The sequence below is a fragment of the Rissa tridactyla genome, chromosome 21 (genome assembly GCF_028500815.1).
Source record: "Rissa tridactyla isolate bRisTri1 chromosome 21, bRisTri1.patW.cur.20221130, whole genome shotgun sequence".
NCBI lineage: Eukaryota > Metazoa > Chordata > Aves > Charadriiformes > Laridae > Rissa > Rissa tridactyla.
Genome location: NC_071486.1, coordinates 5,446,313 through 5,463,735, shown reverse-complemented (window position 1 = coordinate 5,463,735; position 17,423 = coordinate 5,446,313). Strand labels below are relative to the sequence as shown.

Here is a 17,423-nt window from a genome sequence, read left to right as displayed (position 1 = left end):
CTTCTGCGAAGAGGGAAGGCAGTAGGGGGGGCCCCGAGGGCAGACACAGATGCGCAACACGCGCCCCCGGCCGGTACCCACCTGGCTGGCAGGAGGGCAGGGGCGGGTGCCAGGCGCCGTCGGCCAGGCACCGGCTCTCGGCATCACCGCGCAGCACGAAGCCTTCCTCACAGGAGAACCGCACGCCTGCCCCGTAGGGAAACGTCAGCCTCTGCGGAGTCATCCTGGCCCTCTCCACTGCGGGCTTGGGGCACCGGACCACTGCGGGGACAGAGCAGGGGGGGCTTTGGCCGCTGCCCTTCCCCGGGGACAACGCGGGACCAGGTCAGGCGGCGCAGAGCCGCTCTTCCCCATGCTCTCTGCGTCACTTTTACACTCCAGAGAACTGATCCTCAGCTGCCTGCAGCCGCCCCCAGGGAGACCCCACCAGTCCCTGGGGTTACTGAGCAGCTCGTGGTGCTGAGACCTTCGCGCAGGAGCCGGAGGAGCCGCCTGGGCATTGGGTTTGGAGCTCCTGGACCAGGGCAGGTAACGGGGCTGGGGCTTAGCCCCAGCATCGTACCCAGCTCCTGGCTCCAGTCTCAGCCCGTCGGGGAGAAACGACTCACGCCTGCACTCCGGGGCCGGTCCGCTCCACGTCAGGTTCACCCCGTCGTCAGAGGTGCAGTAGACGGACTCGTCCCCAACGAGGGACAGACCCTCCACACAGCTGTACTTCACTTCTGTGCCGTAGGGAAACTGCTCCATTCTCAAGCCAGTGTGCTGCCCGTTGGTGATTTTTGGAGGGGGGCCACAAACTACGAGAGAATAGAGAAAGGAAAAATGATGATTTTCTTCATTCGTGCAGGGCGACAGAGCAGTGCAGGGAAGCAGCAGGAGAAGCCGGTTCCCGATGCTCATACTTAGGGCTGCTCTCCTCAAAGTCCTCCTCGCTAGGTTTGGCCCTGGCTCTGCCAGCGTTCCCAGACTGACCCAGCTACTGACCACCCCCGCACGGCACGGCCCCAGGACCTCAGCATGGGCTCCGTCCCCCCTCCTTCAGCCAACCTTCCCTTGTCCCCATCCCTTTTCCATGAAAAATTATCCTGCTCATCAGCAGGGTCAGGGAATTGCAAGTGTCATAAACCCCTTGAACAGTCTCTGAGAAATGGCTGCGAGTCCCTTTACGCAAAACATTTAATCAATTACAGTTTTGATAGAAGATGAAAACCTTAAAGCCATGTAATGCTGTGGACTTGGACCCCTTCTCCCAACACCGCCTTCTCCGAGAACTGATGCTCAGGTTACGTGATTTTCTCCCTGCTGTTCCTACCCGCTGCAGAGATGCGACTCCCGGCACCCGCCGCGCTGCCCGCATCCGCGCTCACCCTTGTCGCAGTACGGCACCGGGGGTCTCCACGTCCCGTCGGCCCAGCACTGGATCCTCTGGCTGCCCCTCAGCACGTACCTGGGGTCGCACTGAAATTCCACCTGGTGCCCAACGGTGTATTCGGCTTTCCTGGGGCTGGTCTCCCTCCCGTGGAGGATGGTCGGGCTGGGACACTGCACCCCTGAGGAACACCCGGGTCAGAAGGAGCTCCCATGGTTTGGCTCGGGAGGGGAGAGCAGGAGACATTTGCACGCGGGTGTTTTCCCCCGGTGGCGGTTGCTGACCCAGAGAACCTGCCAGGCGGCCTGTTAATGCTGACAGACTTCTCTCACCAGGCCCAGCATGCTCAGGGACGGTAATTATGTGATAACAACCGTTTCTCTTGGAAGGCAGAATGATCTGAGCCCTGTGATTAACTATAAATTGTGCTGAAGGGATGGCATGTCACTAGCTGCATCACTCCATCCTTGTTTGAACAGCTAAATAATCAGCGTGAGTTGCAGCTATTTCTTTTCAGCCACGCTACCCTTTGAAAAGCAAAATTATTATTAGTGAAGCCAAAGCACGGCTCAATAAAGTCTTTATGGCTCAGCATCACTTGAAAATTTTGTTATTTCCACATCATTACATTGATGCTTTGTTGGAAAAGCGAAGGGAATGGCGTACTTACTCTGGCAAAGCTTTGGGATCACAGACCACGTGAAATTTTCAAGGCAAGTAGTTACTGGGGAGACGTTGGGGAGCAGAGTGTATCCATATCTGCAGGAGTAGGTCACGGTTGTCCCGACTGGAAAGGTGTGTTGAGGGCTTCGGTCCGCGTAATCGATGGCAGGAGGGTAGGGGCAGCGACCTGGCGCCAGAGCAGGGGACAACAGGGACCCTGAGAGCTGGGCGGTCTCCCCACAGCCCCGCCGGGCACGGAGTCGAGCCCTGCCTTTGGGGGGGCCCAGCCTGCCCCCGCGCAAGGGCACAAACCCCGGAGGGAAGCGAGGGGCAGCAGCGACACTCAGCATCGCTGTGGGGGAGGGGGGCAAACTGAAAGGGGAAAAAATAATGGTGACAAGTCCACCAAGGGACGTGGTGAATCTAATGAGTCTTTATTCTTGGGCATTTTTGCATCTCGCTGGATGCACCTTGCAGCAGGGCAGGACAGCCTGCCACCATACCCGGGGCGGTGAAAGAGCAGAGGGGAATCAGAATTGTTTTGGTTGGAAGAGACCTTTAAGATCATCAAGTCCAACCGTGAACCCAGCACGGCCAAGTTACCACTAAATCATGTCCATCAGCGCCACATCTCCACCCCTTTTAAATACCTCCAGGGATGGCGACTCCACCGCTTCCCTGGGCAGCCTGTTCCAATGCTTGACAACCCTTTTGGTGAAGAAATTTTTCCTAATATCCAATCTAAACCTCCCGTGGTGCAACTTGAGGCCATTTCCTCTTGTTCTATTGCTTGATACCTGGGAGAAGAGACTGACCCCCCCCGCGCTAAACCCTCCTCTCAGGTCGTTGTAGAGACTGATGAGGTCTCCCCTGCATCCTGCTGCCAAACATCAGGCAGCACAGCTGGCGGTGGTGCCCGTCCTCCAACCCCTCTCCTGCCAACACCGCACGTGCTTTTAGTGAAATACAAGCAGGCAATTACACATGGGAGGCAAGGTACGGAGAAAAGAGATCTGAGCATACCTAGGACGCAGGTGGGCATCCGTGAGTGCCATCTGCCATTGCTCAGGCACTGCAGGGTGGTGGCACCCGTGGGGACGTAGCCGGCATCACACTTGAGCGTGGCCGTGCTGCCGTAGGTGAAGTTCTGTGCAGGTTTCAGCTGCCCGTGTGCGATGGCTGGGACAGGACACTGACCCTCTGTGGATCACCAAACAGGGCTTTTCAGGGTTATTCTCACTGAATACAGCTACGGTGACCAGCGGTCACTGCTCCTCCCTCTGGTCAGAGAAGACAAATCAGTTTAACAAAAGCAGCAACTGAGGCAGAGAGGTTAGGGGTCAAACAAGCGTGCTTGAGCAGTCATCGCCGGTAGACTCCAACGTGTAGCGTTTCCATTGCACACAATCAAACATGGTCTCTCCATCGCACACAATCAAACACGATCTCTGCCCTCGCCTGACGGTACTTGCTCTAGCAGGTTGCAGAACGACTCCCCTGTGCACTCAGGAGTGGGGTGACGCCAGGGTGCCGGCACCCCATCTCCAGATTTACAACAAACAAGAGGTTCTCCAACAAGTGTGTAACCTCTACCACACACACACGTCACTCATGTCCCAACAAGACACTTTTTTGTCCAGCTACTGTATATCCCATGAGAAATATTTTGGGGCTGGTCACAAACTACAGTATGAGAGAACATTAAACCAAGGCAGCTATAACCGGCATTCCCTCACGCCTTACAAGAGGTGCTGGCAGGTCACCAAGCCACAGTGTGCCTGTGTTAGTGTCATACCTGGTTCACAGCCTGGTAGAGCATCCCAGGCGCCGCCACACCCGCACCGTGTCGGGGCAGCGCCGGCAATGCTCCTTGAATACCGATACCCATGGGAAGAGCATCTCTGAACACCGCTGTGTTTTCCCCAGGCCCCAGCTTAGGTATCGGCGCTCTGTTGGTTATGTTTGGAAAATGGACCAAGCACCGTGAATTTAAAAAAAAAATAAGTAAATTTAAAAAAAAAATAAGTAAATTTAAAAAAAAACCTTGCAAAGGCGGTGCTGGCAGCTGGGGGGCAGCAGATGCCTCTGCAGGGAGGGCTGGGGATGCTGCACACACTGGAGAAGTTTCTGAAAAGGCCCATTTTTAAAGGAACTTTCGACTTCGCTGTCAGAAACTGAGTTATTCCCCTTCCTAGAAACATTAGTCAGCAAATCCCCACTTCTCCTGTCCTGAAGCCAGTCTGCGGGATGCGTGAGAATGCACCAGCTACCTTCGAGATGTCTACAGGCTGCCTCAGCGCTCGAGCATCGACCTTGGTATCAACCTGATACCACTCAAATTGCTAACTATGAGCCTTTTAATTAAACAGTAAAAGCTATTGCCTGTCTAATTGAGTCCCCCCATCCCACCACCATCCTCATCTTTGAGCCCAAACCGTAGCGACATCCTCTGACCCTGGGAGCCACTTGTCAGCTACCGCACGGATGGTCGAGGCGAAGGGTGACATACTGCCTGCGACACAAGCTCTGAACCCCAGAGCAGGAGCAGTTCTACAAAGAGACCTGGCCCCAGGCTGTCCCAGGGACAAGCACGTAGCCTCCGAGCCAGCCGCACTTAACACCGCTCCCAGGGGGTCTGTACCCCAACGTGAGACTTCTGAGAAGCATTGGGAATTTTGGGTGGCTCTTTGCGAGTATCTAGACGTGCAGCAGAAGAGGAGAAACGGGCGATTAGCAGCACCACCGAGCTCAGATTGTCCTTACAGGAACACCAGGCACAGAAAGGGATCAGCAGCGGCTGCAGCCAGAGGAAGGGCTCCCGCTGAATTTTCCTAACCTGATCCTTACGTGTTTGATTCGCAAGCAAAGATGAGCCACAGAAGCAAAGAAAATGAGCAGGGGAGTGACACTCACCGAGACTCCCAGCCGGCTGCAGCACGAGCACCACCACTGCCAGGAGCTGCCCCAGCCCATGGAGAAACGCCGGCATGGTGTGGAGGAGAGACGCCGGCATGATGCAGGAGCTGTCGGGCAAGCGCCGTGGGCAGGCGAGAGCCTGTCCCTGCTGAGAGCCCGCTGCAGCGTGCCGGGGAAGGGGAAGCAGCCGTGGGAAGTTGGGGACAGGCCAGACGAGCCCCGCTGACACTGCCACCCCCCGGCCCTTCTGACCTGCCCGAGGCGAGGGCTGCCCTCCCTGAGCTCCCCAGGGAGGATGTACCGTGGGAGAGAGAGAACACTGCTCTGCCTTCTGCCCTGCTGGGGACAGCGGGAATAAAGGTATTTCAGAGCTGGAATGGCTCTGCAGCACCCTGGCCTCGTGTCCAAAGCGCAGGGAGCCGCTGCTGGGTGGTGCAGATTCACCTTGCCGCACACCCCCGCACTCTGCCCAGGGAACAGCAGCCCTCCGAGCCTAATCCAGCACTGATTGCTGAAGCACCTCCTCTTTCCTTTCCAGTAGATAGGACAGAATTATTAAAAGCCAGACACAGCTGTCATTGCAATTGCAGCTTTATTGTAATCTGGTGGTGAAGGAGTATTGGTCCGATCACAAGATGCATGCTAACAGAGCGCTTCCCCTTTACTGGACATTGCAGAAAAAAAATTCAGCTGCTTCTTCCTTTACGCTTTTATTCCCAACAACCGCTCTTGGTTGCGGTGAGTGGCACTGCCGTGGCCCCAGCTACGTCTGTCCTGCCTGGGAAGAAAACCTGGCATTTTTTGTTATGCTAGAAGACAGGCTTTGAAGTTTTCTTCATTGCGCCTGCTCTGAAGGTCACCGCTAATTAGGCAGTTAAGTGCTTGTTCACAATAATGAATGCGAGATAAATGAACAGAGCAGCAATGGGCTGTGCTGAATTGCGGCTGAAGGAGGTGCAGCAGTTGTGGGCAAGTGTGGGTCGGTGGCTCTTGCCATGGTCGTGCCTGTCTGTACAGCGTCTGCTCGGCTCCGACAAAAGTTTACTCTCCACTCGGTTCCTTTCTAACCACGCACTTGTCAGTATAACAAACGCATCTAAATGGAAAGCTTTGAAATGCAGAAAGTGATGGGCAAACCCAACCCAGCGAGCTCTAACAGAACGAGCCAGAAAAAGTCACTTTCTGACTTCCCCATATGACCAAATCTGTTCCTTGACTGATTGGTAGATTTTGTTCTGGCTACTTAAGTATTAGCACAAATTAAGAAGTCATAAAAAAATGCTCAGTCAGCATGATTATCCAACACGCAAAGAGGACGGGTCTTATGATACCAGTGACGACAGTCAGCCATATGCTGTGATTCTTAGATCCTTTTCAAGTTTCTGGATCTCCAGGTACAGTTTCTGGACTTCCAGCAGAGTTTTCAGTTCTGTCAGAGGAATTCCACACTGGAAAGCTTCCCTGCGTCGAAGAATCTTCTCACATGTATCCCGTTTTTTCTTTAAAAGAACCCAAACAAAGGCAGAGGGCATGAGACTCCGCTGCAGGGACCGACGTGCGGAGCATCCCCCTCCCGCTGCAGCCCCTCGCCCAGCGCTGCTGTAACGGAGCAGCCACCTGAGGTCAGACAGAGCTATTCCAGCTCTAAATGGGGCGAGATACAGGCAAAGCCTGGGCAGATGGTGGTACTTACACACGTGGGCGGTGGTATCCAAGTGCCGTTAACTGAGCAGGTAGATTGTGTATTTACTTGTTGATTGCCATTGCGTCTGCAGTAGAACGACAGGGTTTCATTCACCTCGTACCGTAATTTAAGAGTGCGAAGCGTCATGTCCTCCTCTATCAAGGGCGGGGGACAATGAACTGAAAGGAAAATGCATGCCAAAAAAATAATGTAATGGGAGGAGGTGGAGGAGAAAACTCCCTGCGAATCCCACCTGCGTCTGGGGATTCAAAGGAGCAGCCTGTGCAGACCAGCACCTGCCGGGGGCCGGTACCCACCTGGCTGGCAGGAGGGCAGGGGCGGGTGCCAGGCGCCGTCGGCCAGGCACCGGCTCTCGGCATCGCCGCGCAGCACGAAGCCTTCCTCACAGGAGAACCGCACGCCTGCCCCGTAGGGAAACGTCAGCCTCTGCGGAGTCATCCTGGCCCTCTCCACTGCGGGCTTGGGGCACCGGACCACTGCGGGGACAGAGCAGGGGGGGCTTTGGCCGCTGCCCTTCCCCGGGGACAACGCGGGACCAGGTCAGGCGGCGCAGAGCCGCTCTTCCCCATGCTCTCTGCGTCACTTTTACACTCCAGAGAACTGATCCTCAGCTGCCTGCAGCCGCCCCCAGGGAGACCCCACCAGTCCCTGGGGTTACTGAGCAGCTCGTGGTGCTGAGACCTTCGCGCAGGAGCCGGAGGAGCCGCCTGGGCATTGGGTTTGGAGCTCCTGGACCAGGGCAGGTAACGGGGCTGGGGCTTAGCCCCAGCATCGTACCCAGCTCCTGGCTCCAGTCTCAGCCCGTCGGGGAGAAACGACTCACGCCTGCACTCCGGGGCCGGTCCGCTCCACGTCAGGTTCACCCCGTCGTCAGAGGTGCAGTAGATGGAGGTGTCCCCAATGAGGGACAGACCCTCCACACAGCTGTACTTCACTTCTGTGCCGTAGGGAAACTGCTCCTGCCCCAGGCCAGAGCTCTGCCCGTTGGTGATTTTTGGAGGGGGGCCACAGACTGTGGAATAAAGGGAATTGATTAATAAATAAATAAATAAATAAATGCCGATTATCATATTCAGGTGAGACTCAAAATCACTTGAGGGAAGTCAGTACAAGAGTTAACTTCATGTTTGTAGTGTGGCAGATCCACATGAAGTTGCTGCCTGGCTTCTAGCCTCTTACACCGGCTCAAGGCTCCCACTCCTCGCTCGGCTCCCACCTGGGTCACATCTCCAGGGAGAAGCCACCTCAGTGCCATCAGCCCAGGAGCCACTGATCGTCGTCCTGCTCCCCAGAAGCAGATGCTGAAGGCAGGTCTGTCTCTGACTGCTCTTTCTGAATACTGATGCATGAGATTTCTTCTCAGCGCGGTGTTACACATACCTGTATCACAAAACGGTAACGGGGGAGACCAGCTCGTGTCGGCCTGACACACCGTCAAGTCCTGGCCCCTGAGGAGATAGCCCGAATCACACGCCAGCCTCAGCTGGGTCCCAACTGTGTAGTCATTTTTGCTATTATAGACCTCTGTTCCATGAGTAATATCTGGCTTTGGGCAACGAGGTACTAGAAACAACAGAAAATAAAGGATGTCATGTATTTTCAGAACAAACTCAGTGAAGATGGTTTCTGTGGAGAAGACAGTTATTAAGAACATTTGAACCCTGGAAAAAAAGGTGGCTATCATCCAGATGCAGGTCTCAGTGCTTCCTTTGCAACACTAGAGGAGTTTCTGCTTCCACAGTCAGGTTTTTCTGAGGCTGCTGGGAAAGGCACGTGCTGCAGAGCTGGGTCCATGCCCAACCGAGCCTCTGAAGCGGAGCAGGCTCCTTCCTCCTGGCAAGCTTTTCCTGAGATTTTGGGCTCAGGCAGCTTACAGCAGCTCACCTATATCGCTGTGGTGCCCCCATCGTTAGGGGATTTTTAGTTTCAGCAGCGTCACTTATTTATGCTGTTGCATTTTCTTCCGAGAGGGGAAATGCATTGGGAACGTCCTCTGCTCCCAAGCCTCACGTCAGCAAAGCAGCCCAGCTGTCGTCCGCAGCACAAACCACATCCCCTTCCAGCCGGGTAAGTGTCTCCCAGGCTTCTCAGGAGCCTGTAAGAGCTACCAACACCCACCTTCCCATCCCACCCCCCAGACACCAGCTCAGCCCCCTGCCCAAACCCCGGACTTTTCCAACAGCAATCCCCAGGCAATATAATTAATCTGGATCTTTTGCTGCCTCCTTCTTCCAAGTTAACACAGGAGGACTACATCTGGAGATACACTGCAGCGGAGCAAAACTCTCCTTGGCTACTACCACCACCACCTAATGCCCCCTGTAGATCTTTCTGTGGATGTCAGCAGACAGCTCCGCTGGATACAGTGACCCCAGCCTTTGCAGTCGAAAACAAGCAGTCGCCAAGCCAACGTGCTTCGCCAGCTCTCGCCTACCTGGTGTGCACTCCGGTACTGCTGGATCCCATCTACCGTCAATGGTACACTGAAGCACAATGCTACTGCTACGGCCTCTGAAAGCAAAGCCATCATTGCACGTAACTTCCAGTGTGTCTCCATACACGTAATCGTCTTTCACCCATACATGTAAGGGCCTTCCATTCCTGATGTCTGGATTTGAGCAACGAACTCCTGAGAAATGCCAAACATTGGTGAGTGTGGAACCACGGCAAAACCATCTGGCCGACAGCAGGTTGATTGTACACAGGAGGGCGAATGCTTTGTAAGACACAGACACATCACAACACTAAATCTGCCCCACCACCATCCCTGGGCGCTCCTGGGGGACGGGATGTTTGTTTGCAAGGGATTCTGCAGCCCCAGCCTCCCCTGGGATGGCACGAGGGGCCCTCGACACTGCAATGACTTTTTCCACAGGTTGAAGGGACTAGAAAGCATACTGGTAAATAAAGGAGAGAAAACCCTGGGGCTGGGGAGCAAATCAAAGGAGTTCAAGAGTCCCAAGCAAAGACCAGAGATGCCAAACATCACCCGGAGCATCCCCTCGCTCTCCCCCACCCTGCCATCTGCACAGCAGCGGACCACGTACAGTCTCGTCGTTTGGTAATAATTTTGCCAAATCAGAAGGGCAAGCAAGCCGAAGGAACGTACACTTACTTTCGCAAGAATGCGGAGTTTCAGTCCACGTGAAATCCGGCAGACACTTAATGTGCCGTGTGGTTTCTCCCGGGCTGAACTGGTGGCCCTCCCTGCACTCGTAGGTGATGACAGTCTCCACAGGAAACAAATTGCCAGCAAGTCTTGCTTTAACAGCATTAGGCACATCTGGGGGGTCGTCACAGCTACCTAGGAGTGAAAGAGCCATTTAGGGACATCGCCAGCGATAAACCAGCAAGGCCCATAATGGTGTGTAAAGAGAAAGAATTTGGGTAAAAATCAGGGGCTCACGTTGTTCTGAGGTGCACTTAATCGTTTGAGTTCAATAACACTAACGACTGAACGCAAAGGAGACCAATGAAAACATATGCATAATTTCAGACTGCATGGTAATTTTCCCTGTTAGAACGAGATGTAATTTCTAATAAAATTTATGCTATCTGAGGCTCCCAACAAACTTCAAAATAAAGTGTAGTGAGGTTAATTTAGTCCCTTTGAATTCTCCTGAGAAATGCTCACCAGCTGGAATGGGACAAGGCTTTAGCCTTTATGGCCCCAAGTCATAAATTCCTGAAGTCACCTTAGTGCTACAGAGACATCAGGAAAAAAAAAAAATCAAAAATCAAAAAGTTCAATCTTGGAGCCATCACTTTTATGACCTAATGCTTTCTGAGATGTGCCCTCGTGGCCAAAAAGGCCAATGGCATTCTGGGAGACATCAAGAAGAGTGTGGCCAGCAGGTGGAGGGAGGTCATCCTCCCCCTCTGCTCTGCCCTGGGGAGGCCACAGCTGGAGCACTGGGGCCAGTTCTGGGCTCCCCGGGTCAAGAGGGACAGGGAACTGCTGGAGAGGGGACAGCAAAGGCCCACCAAGATAATGAGAGGACTGGAACATCTCTCTGATGAAGAAAGGCTGAGCGATTTGGGTATTTTTAGTCTGGAAAAAAAGAAGACTGAGGGGGGATCTCATCGATGCTGATCAATAGCTAAAGGGCAGGTGGCAAGAGGATGGGGCCAGGCTCTTCTCGGTGGTGCCTGGGGACAGGACAAGAGGTAACGGGCACAAACTTGACCATGGGAAGTTCCATCTCAACATGAGGAGGAACTTCTTTGCTGTGAGGGTGGCAGAGCCCTGGCACAGGCTGCCCAGAGAGGTGGGGGAGTCTCCGTCTCTGGAGACATCCCAACCCCCCCTGGACGCGTTCCTGTGCCACCTGCTCTGGGTGACCCCGCTCTGGCAGGGGGTTGGAGGGGACGATCTCCAGAGGGCCCTTCCCACCCCCACCACTCAGATTCTGTGCGATGGGTGGGAACCGCAGGGAAGCAGAGCTGCCGGAGCAGCGCTGGGCGCAGCACACTCACTGCGCTGGCAGAGGGGCAGCGGCGGGTCCCAGAGCCCGTTTTCGCTGCAGGTGCAGGTGTCGCTGCCGTTCATGGCGTAGCGGAAGTTGCAGTCGAAGATGACGGTGTCTCTGTAGGTGTACTCAGCCCGGTACCCGCTCAGCAGCTTCCCGTTCTCCACGCTGGGATGCTCACAGCCCACCACTGCGGCAGGGAAACGCCACCACTTAGGAAATGATGCTCGACAGGGGAGATTAGGAGACTAAAAACATTCTCACAGCATAACATGCGTTCACCAAAAGGGCTGAAAACGGACATGACAAGGTAGCAGGCTGATGTGATGCTTTTGAACACCTTACAATATTCATTATTGTTATTATTTTATACTTTTTATTAAGGCAAAGCATAAAATGAACATAGGAAAGGGCAGCAGGTATCACAGCAGCTTTCTGAATTCTTTGCAGGCATTATGTTTTACACAGGCCGGCAGGCAAGACGCACCGTCTGGGCTGCGAACGCTACTGAAATCCCACTCCGTGTCCCCTGCTGAGTCAGTGACCACGAGCAGCCACGGTCCCCGCCAGGGGAGACCCTAAATCCTGTTGCTGCTGCCAAAATGAGAGGGGCTCGTCTGCAAGAGGCGATTCCACCAGGTAAAGGAGAGAGACGGCTCCGAGAAGAAAACAGCTTTAGCTGTAGGGAGCGGAGAAGGGGCTACGGGTGATGCCACCCCGACGAGCCTGCAATCGCCCACCTCACCTTTGCACTCCGGGGCTGGCTTGTTCCAGACACCGTTTATGTTGTCTGTGGTCGTACAGAAAATAGAGGCATCTCCCACCAACGAGAAAGGTTTCTCCCCCCTTCTGACGGCGTGACACCGGTATGTGACAGATGTTCCATATTCAAAGTGCTCTTTGTCAGCTCCGCTGTGCTCTCCGTTAGCTATTTTTGGAGGGGGTGAACATGGAATTGCTGGGGAGGGAGGAGGGAGAAATGGCAGAGGGAGGGAAGAACAAGAGAGAAAGAACTTAATTTGTTTTGAACCAAAGGGCTGGTAAGAAAAAAACCGAAACACAAGGTGCCAGAAGGGTCAGAAATTAAGGGCAGGTCTCAGGGGAGCTGCACGCCAGCCCCCAGACAGCAGAGCTCTGACCTGGGCACCGAGTGGTTTGGGGATGTACCAGTCTTACATGAAGCTGCCTTACTCCCAGACAGCGAATAAATATTTCTGCCGGATGATGCAGGAAGAAAAACACAAAAGGAAAAATGTCTTTCCAGGCTCCCCTGAAATCCTCAGCAGGGCAACCCAGCTGCTTCCGTATCCACCCCCAGTAGCATTTCAACTGTAAGTCCATTAAGGAACTCGTACTTACCCTCACAGAAGGGAATATCTCTGTCCCATGTAACAACCCCGTTTTTAATCACACATCGAATTTGAGAATTTCCAACCAGTCTGAACCTGTGTGAAAGAGGGGAGAGGGAATCACTCGACAAACTCAGTTTTGATGTATTACCTATAACATCACCACCAGGATGGTTCTGGCTTCTTTATCGTAATTACAGCTGATCAGAAATTTGCCATCAACGTCATTTTTTCAAAGACACACTGGCTTTTGACAAAAGCACTTTTTAAATTAAAAAAAAAAAAACCACACATGACTTTTAAGGAAAAACATCGACTGTATCAGCCAGCTATAGCTGTCACTGCAGCTCTGAGTTCAGTATTGATATATTTTCTTCAAGACAACACTGAAACATTGGAAATGGTTTAGAAAGGGCCAGGAGAGTAAGCTTGAGTTCGGGAAGAACTGCCTCAAAGTATGAGATTAAGAAAACTCTGACAGTCTTGAAGTTCTCAGAGGAAAGCTTACGAGATATTTCAATCACAGTCTGCAATTACCTACACTGGTAAGGCTTCTGCCAGGACAGCCTTTAATCTAGAGGAAAAAACTTCAAGAAAATCGCCGGGGAAGAAGACGACCCGTGCCCTGAGTGCCGCCGGCTTACCCAGTGTTGCAGGTGAAGTTCACTGCCGCACCAAAAGTGAACCTTCCTTCGAGGATGAGTCTGCCGTTGGCCAGCTCTCCAGGGTAGACACACAGCTTTGCTGGGGGACAACAGGACTGGAGTTAGCTCTTATTTCACGTTCTTGAAGAATCAGGAAATGGCAGCAGGAAAGCAGAAGACTCCTCCAATACTGAGCAAGGGGCTGGGGACCAGAGACATCCAGATTTCCCCTCCAACCCTAAATTACTCCATCATTCACGATGCATCATGACCTGCAGCCAGGGTTACTGCAGTCGAAGCGGGGTTTTGCAGTAACCCTGGCAAGTGCGACAGTGTTTCTTCCCAGCTAAAGCATTCTCCTACTGCAAGCTTGAAATACTCGGTTTTTTTGAACCAAGAGTTACGAAGTGCCTGAGCAGAAGAACATCCTTTGAGTGGGCAATCAAACACAGTCAACATCAAAACAGATTCCAGCTTTTGCCATCCTTGCCAGTACTTTGCGGAACACAACCAGGGCTTCGTGTCAGGTCACTCGTGTCCCACCATCCCATGAGGTCCCTTTGGGTGTCCAACACAATGAGCTGACGGCATCACCGAATAAAGAACAAAATCAAAAGTCAACCAAATACATACTCACGTGTACACATGTCCAGTGATCCATGCCACCTATTGTTCCTTCCACAAACAAGACTGGTTCGGGCATTGACATTTCTTATATAACCTGGACGACAGACGTACTCCACTCTGGAATTCACGGGAAACATAGCAATGCCCTGATGCTCCTCTTTGAGTTCTGCAGACGGGATACGCGGCGGAGCATCGCAGACGCCTACCGAAAGAAACTCCATCAGAGGGAGGAAAAGCGGTGGGAGTTCGGGCCTGATTTACTCTGATGGTCCAGGCGAGGACGTTTTGGTGGCCTTAAAACTCCTTAAAGCTAGAAACAAAGAACAGAAGCACAGTCTGCAACTGGGGGTGGCCGAGGCTGGGGGGCATCACCCCACGAGGTCCTGTGCTCCTCGCACCTCATCCAGCAGTTTCAAAGGCTGGAGACAAACTCCAGATTAACCGTTTCCTCTCCCCCATTAGCATAAGTCATTGCACCTTTTTCAGCTGGAATAATTTTACATCTGTTTTACACAGAAAGGAAAAAAAGGCAAAGGAAGATAGATTCTGATCACAAAGATTTACGATGTTCTCAAAATGCAAAGGCAACATGGAAAAAAAAAAAGGGATCCAAGTCTTGTAAACCCCGGGAGAAGGTTTCCCTTTGAGGGATCTCAGATTACCCCCGACGGACTCATTCACTTACTCTGGACAGCCACGACAAGAGCAGCAGCAAGGAATAACCCAAGGAGAGCGGCACGATCCCTCTGCCTCCTCGGCTCCGAAGCTGGCATCTTTCTTTATTCCAGCCTCCCCGTCCGGAGACCCCACAGAAGTTACCACATTCTTTTTCTAGGCCAAATACCTGTAAAAAGAGCAGGGGGGTTATTTACACTCAGGAGAACCATAGCTCATAGGGATGGGTCTCATATCTCCATCCCTCAGCAGTTCCCACAGTGGTGGCCGTGGACCGGGAGCTGCAGGAGCTATTGCAACACTCCGGGAGAGCGGAGCGGCTCCGCTGCTGGCTCCTCTCCGGCCGACGGGACCCAGAGCCGGGACGGAGGAGCTGGGGCAGAGCTGGGTTTGGGTGAGGGAGGCTGGGTCCAGCTGAGCAGACCCAGAGACGGGAAAATACAACGTAAACAGCACAACTAACTGTAGCCATTAAGCGATTCCCACAGGCTTTATTGCACTAGTCTCATCCATTCGCATTTTTGACAAGTTTTGATTAAAATTTGAAAATAAACTTTTTAAAAAGAAAGACTGAACAGCTCCGCTCCAACCATAATATAAATACTTATATAGCTTGTCAGCTTCGACTTAAAAACACTGTATCCCCAACATAGCGTTCTTCCCAGCCGACCGGCCAAATCGGTACCTGCAGGGCCATGAGTTTATCTGTGCCTTCTGGAAAAAGTCCCCTGAAAATTATCTTACAGGTAAAACACCTTGTTTTAGTAATAAATCTCTTGGAAGCAAATTCTTAGTCAGATGAAGTCCCGCTGGAGTCAGTACAGCCCCCTACCAATAAATTACATGCAGAAAGAGAGAGATCGGGCAGCGTCTAACCAAAAAGATACATCAGTTCTCTGCTAATAACGTTAACTGATTAAAGCTACAAAGCAGACAAGTCCTTCAGGAGGACAATTACTTTACAAAACAGAATTCAAGTGCAATTTGGACTAACCTGGCACCCCCAGACGTCAGCAAGGGCCCTCTCTGACTTTGTTATCCAGGATCATCACTTATGACCCTAAACCCTCCCAAAGTTATGTTACGCTCCACGTGCCTACCTTCCTCCTGGGAACGAGAGTCTCGATGCTTTCTGCCCTAAACCTACCGCTTCTCGTGGCTGTTTCATTCCTCTGGCTTTCCTTCAATCCTTGTTACAGCTCTTGGTTTAATTTGATTTATCTTACTCATCTTTGCGCCCGATAGAGTTGCAAGAAAGCTCCAACCTAGTTCCCAGGAGAAACGTCGCCTAAAGCCGTATTGCTCGAAGTGGTGTTACCTGGAGGTCTGGCAGCAGGAGATGGAGAGACCCGGCGTGTTCGGCTCACGCAAGACGAAGTGATGGCTGCCCTTGTCCTTGTCCAGTCCCCCAGCCCCACGGCGCTGAAGGAGGAGTTACGCCTGCATGCTCAGATATGGCTCCATCCAGAAAAGTTTGAATTCTGCAGAAACCGGAGAGTTATGCCAGTTGACCCATAAATCATTAACTCCTCCTCTAAGCAAGAAGGAAGTTGTATATTCAACCCACAAAGCGAAACACTAGAAAACTGAATGCGACCCAAGCAGATGTTGAAATTGTTTGTTTTCTGTGTGGAGCTGCCAACTCTTTGTTGAAACGATCCTTGCTGAGCAGGACGCTGCCCATTCCGCCCCGCAGCAACGGCACCTGGCCAGTGGCAGTCCCCAGCACAATGAGGATCTCCTCGAGAGGAACGCTTCACCTGGGGCATGTCAACCACGAGCGCATCCCTTCTGACCCTGAAAGCCTACAGCCAGTGTTCAAAACATGGTTTCTTCAAACAGCTCCACCTAATCCCATTAAAGCAACACCAGCTGGAGCTCAGCAGCACACAAGGTCCCGGGGAGCATCACTCAGAGCTGACCACCCAGGCCCGTGATGGGAACCCAGCTGCCTTTCGTCTCTGTGAAAGCTCTTCCCCGATCCGGCTGTCACTGGCGGGTCATTTTCCAGGAACAAGAGTTTTGGCAGAAGTCGTAACCATTTGTTCCTTTTGCACTTCAGCTGCGCGCGGCTTCATCCAGGCTTGAATCCCCATCAAGAATCTGGCAACGGCCTTATTGCCCTGGGCTGTGCTTCTCGCAAGTAGTGCTTCGTTCTGCCAAATCAGGGGTTTTTTGGCCAGAAAAATTTACCACATCCCTGCATTGAATGGGATATATTTTACCTTTCTGAAGTTCACCTGAGTCCATGCCAGAACGCAATGAAAGAGGTTTAGTTCCTGCTCTGCAAAACACAGCAAAGGGCCGCCTGCCCTCGCCCCACGAGCCGGGGCTCGCTCACAATGGGCCCCTCGTTACTCCCGACCAGGCACTGACCTCCACTAAACAGGTACAAGAATCCAGTTAATCGCAAAGACAAACACAGGATTTCTAGATTTCTTTTTTCCCCCCAGATGACTCGGAACAAGCTGATTTATGCGCCCAAAAAATCAGCAGCTTCCCCACGGGCACCGGGAGGTCGTTTAGCACCTGCACGGGGTGCGCAGGGCTGCCAGCATCAGCCAGGGCACAGCCGTGCCAAAAGCCATCTCCTGCTCCGACAGCTGCTAAACACCCCTAGCACCTCCTCAACCCACCACTTCTAGCGGGATAAAGAGGGTAAAAGAGGTTTTCCTTGACCACGTCTCTCCCGGCTGCAGCTGGTGAGTCCCTTCGGGACCAGCCGGTTCCCCTGCAGATGCTGGAGTCACAGTTCGAGTCACACCAGTTGCTCCTCTTGACTTTCTTTTTTTTCCTGGAAAGAGATGTGCTTTAAAAAAAAAAAAAAAGTGTTCCTACCCTAACAGCTCCATGGAAAACCTGAAAATCTGAATTCCAACAGCTCCAATAAAAATACCCTTACACCCGGTGAGGGAAGGGAAGGGCAGCCGTAGCTCTGGGGTGCAGGATTCACCATTTCCAGCCCAACTCCCAGAAGCCAGGGATGCGTGCCCTCCCCTGCAGACA

General features: G+C 52.8%; 2 protein-coding genes across 2 annotated transcripts in view; both read right to left on the bottom strand.

The window, feature by feature from the left end:
* The window catches only part of CR1 (complement C3b/C4b receptor 1 (Knops blood group)), an 80,045-nt gene that overhangs the window by 59,124 nt on the left and 3,498 nt on the right, over positions 1–17,423 (bottom strand). Inside the window, exons 2-13 of the mRNA XM_054181602.1 lie at positions 15,736–15,898; positions 14,428–14,586; positions 13,753–13,944; positions 13,116–13,215; positions 12,482–12,567; positions 11,868–12,080; positions 11,130–11,312; positions 9,769–9,957; positions 9,088–9,282; positions 8,034–8,216; positions 7,477–7,665; positions 6,950–7,129 (exon numbers count right to left, since the gene is read on the bottom strand). Of these exons, the coding sequence (XP_054037577.1) occupies positions 6,950–7,129; positions 7,477–7,665; positions 8,034–8,216; positions 9,088–9,282; positions 9,769–9,957; positions 11,130–11,312; positions 11,868–12,080; positions 12,482–12,567; positions 13,116–13,215; positions 13,753–13,944; positions 14,428–14,515 (1,798 nt within the window). The 5' untranslated portion in view covers positions 14,516–14,586; positions 15,736–15,898. The remainder of the gene's footprint in view (positions 1–6,949; positions 7,130–7,476; positions 7,666–8,033; positions 8,217–9,087; positions 9,283–9,768; positions 9,958–11,129; positions 11,313–11,867; positions 12,081–12,481; positions 12,568–13,115; positions 13,216–13,752; positions 13,945–14,427; positions 14,587–15,735; positions 15,899–17,423) is intronic.
* Positions 88–5,372, bottom strand: LOC128900179 (complement decay-accelerating factor-like). Its single transcript, XM_054180980.1, has 5 exons — positions 4,946–5,372; positions 3,056–3,232; positions 2,040–2,219; positions 1,368–1,550; positions 88–797 (listed from the first exon to the last, which is right to left on the bottom strand). Exons 1-5 carry the CDS (start codon positions 5,043–5,045, stop codon positions 220–222), a joined length of 1,218 nt encoding a protein of 405 aa, XP_054036955.1. The 5' UTR covers positions 5,046–5,372; the 3' UTR covers positions 88–219.

Excerpts from the sequence above, each read along its gene's own strand:
- LOC128900179 (XM_054180980.1), bottom strand. The coding sequence starts at position 5,045 with ATGCCGGCGTCTCTCCTCCACACCATGCCGGCGTTTCTCCATGGGCTG. Across the intron at positions 2,220-3,055 it reads GATGCCCACCTGCGTCCTAG|GTCGCTGCCCCTACCCTCCT; the intron begins GTATGCTCAGAT and ends CTCTGGCGCCAG. Across the intron at positions 1,551-2,039 it reads GATCCCAAAGCTTTGCCAGA|GGGTGCAGTGTCCCAGCCCG; the intron begins GTAAGTACGCCA and ends GGTGTTCCTCAG.